The 6,000-nt window shown below is 43.7% G+C and overlaps 2 protein-coding genes across 4 annotated transcripts in view; one reads left to right on the top strand and one right to left on the bottom strand.

The window, feature by feature from the left end:
* Positions 1-473: 473 nt before the first annotated feature.
* Positions 474-1,533, bottom strand: LOC110367340. Its single transcript, XM_036142585.1, has 3 exons — positions 1,409-1,533; positions 822-1,344; positions 474-731 (listed from the first exon to the last, which is right to left on the bottom strand). The coding sequence occupies exons 1-3, from the start codon at positions 1,531-1,533 to the stop codon at positions 552-554; spliced, it is 828 nt and encodes a 275-aa protein (XP_035998478.1). The 3' UTR covers positions 474-551.
* LOC105937897 (thyroid hormone receptor alpha-B) overlaps positions 1,090-6,000 on the top strand; it is a 156,808-nt gene continuing 151,897 nt past the window's right edge. Inside the window, exon 1 of one of the 3 annotated variants that reach the window (XM_036142156.1) lies at positions 1,090-1,184. The gene's annotated coding sequence lies outside the window, so the exon portion shown is untranslated. Of the gene's footprint in view, positions 1,185-4,586; positions 4,715-6,000 lie in introns of those variants that run through there. The other 2 variants (XM_036142158.1, XM_036142157.1) reach the window with 2 other exon arrangements.

The following is a 6,000-nucleotide window of genomic DNA, read 5'->3' as shown; positions in this document are numbered from 1 at the left end:
ATCACTAGAAACTGTGCTTAAATAGGAACTAGATAAATTCAAAGAGTGGTACACAACAGAACACAAAAAAAAAAAAAAAAAAAAAAAAAAACAGTATGAAAGAGGAAACAATAAACTAAACGCACACTTGGGAAAAGGACATACTAAACAGAAGCATATAATTAAAAACAGACTATTAAGACTAAGCTTTCTTGAATAAACAAATAAATAAATAAATACATTTTAGTTCCAGTTAGGAATCTCACTGCAGAGGTTTCTACCATCTGGAGATATCAATTAGTATTAATTAGTTTATTTGTATTGTTGTTTTTGTTAAATGTCAATGCAGTATCCTAAGCTAGAAGCAAAAAAAAGGTATGATTATTTCCCCCCCCTCCCTAAAAAACATAAAACAAAATAGTTTTTCGACATTTGCTAATTGAACTTGTCCAAAAAGTTCATTTTTTTTTTTCAACCATGGATTTTACTAAATGCCTCCGCCTTTCTGACCTTTCCTCGGACAGACGTTTTTTTTTTATTATTATTATTTTATCTACCAAATCCGAAATGACCTATAGAATCTCCCCGACTGGGGGAGCAGCAGCAGAAGGAGGAGGAGGAGGAGCAGGATCGAGCTCAGTCATGATGAAGTCAATAAATAAGAACCGCAGAGGCGAGTCGAGGCAGAGGATGCTCCGCCTGTCACCTGTGAGCGTCCCGGACGCGTCTGTGCGTGTTTTGCAGCCGAGGTCCTGTAGAGAGCAGTAGATAGTTTTAATAAGTGCAGCAGCTCCTCTTACTGTACAGTACACAGCGCAGCGGAGGGAGGAGCGACCACGTACTGTTTCTTTTTTGGTTCTTTCCACTCCACTCCACGCACAAACACACGCACGGTCGTTGCAGCCCATCCAAACGCCTCCGTAGGACAACAAAACGGGGATCAAACTCGGGAGCTTCGTAGGAGGGCGGACGGGGAGTCTGTGTTTAGACCGTACGGGGCTCCGCAGCAGCGGCCAGGAGGAGGACTGGAGCTCCGGAGAGCGGAGAGGGAGGGGGAGCCAGCCAGCCAGCCCTGCCGTCAACACACTTTGTACAGCAACCAGGAGGAACCCGGCTGACTTTTTCTCCCGCTTCGTTTCCGCCTCATGACCTAATTCCCACGACAACGCGGGGTCCACGGCGCACGGGGGGGAAGCTGTTGGACGGTAAGTGTTGGGTTTTGGTGGGGGGGGGGGCGGAGGGCGCTGCGAAGCCTCCGCGGCAGCGTGGTCTGCAGGCACTTCGGCGGCGGTAGCTTCTGTAGCCCGGGCTGCTTTTGACAGATCAGCCCGGCAGCCAACCGACGCACACGCGCTCGTACATGCTCTTTACTCCAGACACGAGCGCGGCGCGCCGGACGGCCCTCCTGCCGCTGTTCTACGCTCACCACCCAACCGTTCCGTTTGTCGGTTTGACGCCGGGATCGTGTGCAGCACTCTTGGGGCCCGGACTTGGGACTGAACCGCCCTCTGCCGTGCTGCTCCTCCGGGGCGCGCGTGGTCCACACTCGCGCATGCACACGTGCACACACTTGAAGGCAGATGGACCCGCTCACCAAATGCTGCAGAACAACACACAGCACACTGCCAGGGCTGCTCCGTTTCCCATTTACTCAAAAGTTTACTTCCCACAGACGTAGTAGCTGTAGCTTTTCAATAAATACTTGAACGATGTTCGGGTTGCAGCAAGGACTCCAGCCGTGTACAGATGTTTTCTATAGGTACAAAGTAACTTGAATGTAAATAGTCACGTGTTCACTAAAATGAGTGTCCTGCGTCTCTGGAGGCATGTTTGGATGTTGCATAATGATCCGTGTGATGCTCTCAGTCTGCCGTCGTTTTACTGAATGACCAGCCTTGCAAAAGCATTCTATGGCCCCTTGAAATTTTTCATGAGATAACCTCGAATTTGTGTGGCATTCCTCTGGGATGTTATTTGATAAACCAAAATGATGCATGACAGTAGAGTGGAATAAAAATGACACATTTCTTTTTCTAAATAATTAAAAAAATTGAGACTGACAACAGTTCTATTTAATTCTGCATTTGACTGACCCACTCTAACATGAACATGTTTAGATTTAACCTGTCCCATATTACCTGTGGCTGGATGTTTATGTCTTGCAGCCCTGGGCAGGGTTCCCCCCCCCCCAGTACTGCTTTCTTTCTGCTTGCTGCCCGATCTCTCTCTCTTTCTCTGTATCGAAGAAATCTGCAGAAAGGACTTCATATGAGTTTCTTTCAACAATACCATGGCAAAGGCCAGATTTGTGATGCGCATGGCAATAGTTGCTCTGTCAATAGAATCTCCCGGCTGAGCTGGGGTTTTCTGTAGCTGGATTTAGGCTAAGGTAAACACTCGGATCAGGTGGACTCTGTTCGGTAGGCAGTTGCATTGGATTGAATGTAGGGATATCAGAGTAAAAGAGGCTTATGCAAGCCACACGTTTTCAGTCTTGTATTTGTAAAAATCTAAAATTGTAATAGAGTGCATTTACGTTTGTACTGTAATTTGACAAAATGTGGGGAAATTTTTTTTTTAAAGGATTATTAATACAAATCCCTATATCAAGGTATGCTTTCTGGTTTTCTGCGTTACACGTATTGATCCACAGACTTTGCTTTTAGGTAAATGTTCACTTTTCTGCTCCGAGACCACATATACCTGAGTTGTTGTTTTTTTTTTTTGCAACATGAATTCAGAGATTAAATGTTGCCAAGAAACGCGGGGGGTAACGCTCGCTACTTTCCCCTCCGTCGCCATCTCCCAAACTCATACCAGGGGAGAATCTTCAGGGAAAATGATTCAATCTAACCTTTTGTTCATTCTCCAGACTTAAAATCAATACGCAGGTCCTGTTTTTTATTTGATGCAAAAAAAATTCCACATGCATAGGGACAAAACGGGAATTTGGGAATGCTAGCTTGGCTCCTGATCTAATGATGTAACAGGGAAGCGTGAGGGAAACGAGGATAGATGTGACCTGGTCCATCTCTTTTTTTTTTTTTTTTTCCTCTAAGCCACGGCTCCTTGTAGGGGATGAGGATGACCTTCTTCACTCCCTCCTAGCACGCAGCATCCCAGAGGGGTCTCTCTCTTCGTGACCTTTCCGTCTGTCTTATTTCCTGGCCTCCTTTGCGTCTCTTTTCTTCTTCTCTCCTCCCCTACTTTTCCGTCATCATCTGTCCTGTGGCGGGGCATGAGCGCTTAGATCCGTAGAGCATGCTCTTATGTAACCCTGGCTGTGCAGCTGACGTCCTGCTCTGTGTTTCTGATGTCGGTGACGTCAGAGCTGTTTGGAGAAAACGGGCGGCATGCTGGGAAATCCAGTGAGTCAGGAGATATACTAGAGGTTTAGTTGCAAATTTAATTAACTAGTAAAACTATATATACTACCACAGGATAGATGAAGTAGTTTGATTTGATTCTTTAATAGTATCTTGGTATGAGAAGCATTGCGTACATGGAACCAGATATATGCTTGTTAATTGCAGTAAGAGTTTGAGTAAGCTCAGAGCCTTCACGGTATAGTCACTTGATGGATGAAGGGTATAAAAAGGTAATAACTAAGACAAATAGGTAAGTCTGTAGCTGTTTAGTTTAGGGCAGGTGTATCTCAATAAAGTTAAAACCAATAAAAAGAGGACTCTTTTATTCCCGAAATGTATCAGTGAAGTGGAACTTATTATGAAGGGGTTTTCACATACAAAAGCTTAGAGCAGTAACTTTTTATGCTGTTTTGTTACAGATTGAAAACATAGGAAATGTAACAGAAGTGTTTTTCTTTTACTTTTTAAACTATATTGCATTCAGGAATAATCTGTGTGTGCATGGTTGTTTGTCCTGTGCATTTATGTAATAGTTAGATTACATAAAACCAATTTAAAAAAAAAAAAGAAACAGAAGGTTGTTTCTAAAGAAGCTGACTCTTATAAATAATGTATTTCAGCACAATAATGGAAGATTGACTGGAAGGAAAATGTATGCATGCACAAGGAATGGGGATAGCCATATTTGTGGGAGAATTGTGAAGTGAAGCTAGGAAAGAATAGAAGAGACAGTACACGAGGAACAGGATATACACATAAAATTGTTAAAATATGGGTTGAAATCTGATGTAAATGTAAACTAGGCGACAAGAAGAAGCTATCCATTTTTTTTGCTGTAGTTTTTAATGGAGGAAATGCATATTAGATTATTTTAAAAGTAAGAAATTGAGCTGATTGTACAGGTCATAAAGAAAGGCGTTGTGTGCCCTGGGGCCTCCCTGCCACGAAGGAAGTTCCAATCGTTTTCCTGCTGTAACGTTTGCCACCGAGATTAATGTGAGCCTGCGAGTTAAACTTCATTAAGAGAAAGGAATGCGGCACAGCCTCATAGTCCTTGGTTGCGTTGTTTCTCTTTTTGGTTTTTTTTCTTTTGATTCTGAGGCCGGTAGAAGCGTCGCTGCTGATAAGCATGCCGTCATGGCGAACACGACAAGAGTTTATCAGGCTCTTCACCGGCCTTTACACAGACCACCGAGGCGGGGGGGGGGGGGGGGGGGGGGGGGGGTCTGAGATACTGTAACACAGCCCTCTGGCACACAAACACACTTTTGGAGGCATTACATCAGAACTCAGGCAGGCGGCAAGCTCCAAGTTTGTGGTTTGTTTGTTTTCTTTTCGGCTCCTCCCTTTCTTTTTCGCGTAGTAGGGTGAGTTTCATTCTATTCTGTTAGAGGTTTCTTTTTTTTTTTTTTTTTTCCTAGTTGTGTCTGTTGAGCAGCGGTTTCCACGCAGGTGGTTACCACAGGCCTCCCCCGTCTTATCTTTCTCTGCTTCACCGTGCCATCAAAATGCTTCTCTGAGCAAACAGAAATAATAACTGGCGAAACTGCTTTTATGAGCCAGAACGGGTTGTGAGAGGGTTTTTTTTTTTTTAACGCAGCCACCTCTTGCTCTTATTACTACGACTGAGCTTGGCTCTGCTGAGATACCACTGGGGCCACTCACAAACTGGCTTTGCATCAATGGGAATGCTTGGCACCGGGAGCTGGCAGGTCTCCTTTTGCCAGAATGTCATTTGCTGGAGCAGGATTGCCTTTGCTCTGTGCCTGTAAGGGCCATCTCTGTTAATGAAAGTGGAGGAGGAATGCAGTCAATGATTCAGTCGTAGATATGGTTTTTAACAAGTAACTCCCAACACAATAAAGCAGCTAATTTTCCTACTCGTATAAACAAAGAGGTGTTGTGGCATGCAAAAACCTTGTCCCTTAGTGGAGATTCGATATTAAAGTGGCAATAACATCTTCAGTTTCTTTTTAGCTCCAGGGCTGAAGATAATCTGTTAGTAATCAAAGGTTCCCGCATGCAGGCGCATCAGTGAAAATAATAACGTGACAAAAAAAGGGTCAGGTTTTCATTTCATCTAATGCAGCGTCCGCTAGTGAGCATATGTTACAGATTTATTCTTTTTGTATTTCCATAAAAGGGCGCTTTGATGCCATCAGCCGAGTTTGCCGGTAAAAGATCAAACCATTGGTAAGACATGATCTCACTTCCTGTTTTGAAAGCGGCGACAGTTTTGATTGGCTGTGATAAACCGTTTCAGGAAGCAGAGGCGATAAATCTGGCTCGATTTGGTCCCAGAATCATCCATGCCAAATTAAGTTGATGTAAAGAATGCTAGAGAGCCTTGGTTTTGTGACATGAACAAATTAGATAAACTTTTCTCCTTTCGTACGGTATATTCTGCATCGCTTTGCAATTGATTTGACAAACAAATCGGTCAGGGAGGAACACATAAAAGATAAAGAGCTGCCATAACCTAGTTGTACTCTTTAAGTTGTGCTAAACTGCTACTTTAAGTCACATTTAGATTATGTTCCAGTATTCAGTCTTCTCGAGTTCACACTTGCAGCCAATTACAGTGGGGATCGGGTTAATCTGGAGTAAAGTCCGATATCCTGGTATAGATCCTAAATGGTAAATGGAATGAACT

Source organism: Fundulus heteroclitus, chromosome 10, assembly GCF_011125445.2.
Source record: "Fundulus heteroclitus isolate FHET01 chromosome 10, MU-UCD_Fhet_4.1, whole genome shotgun sequence".
In the NCBI taxonomy this organism is placed as follows: domain Eukaryota; kingdom Metazoa; phylum Chordata; class Actinopteri; order Cyprinodontiformes; family Fundulidae; genus Fundulus; species Fundulus heteroclitus.
The sequence above is the reverse complement of the archived record's forward strand: the minus strand, read 5'-3'. Positions and strand labels throughout refer to the sequence as shown.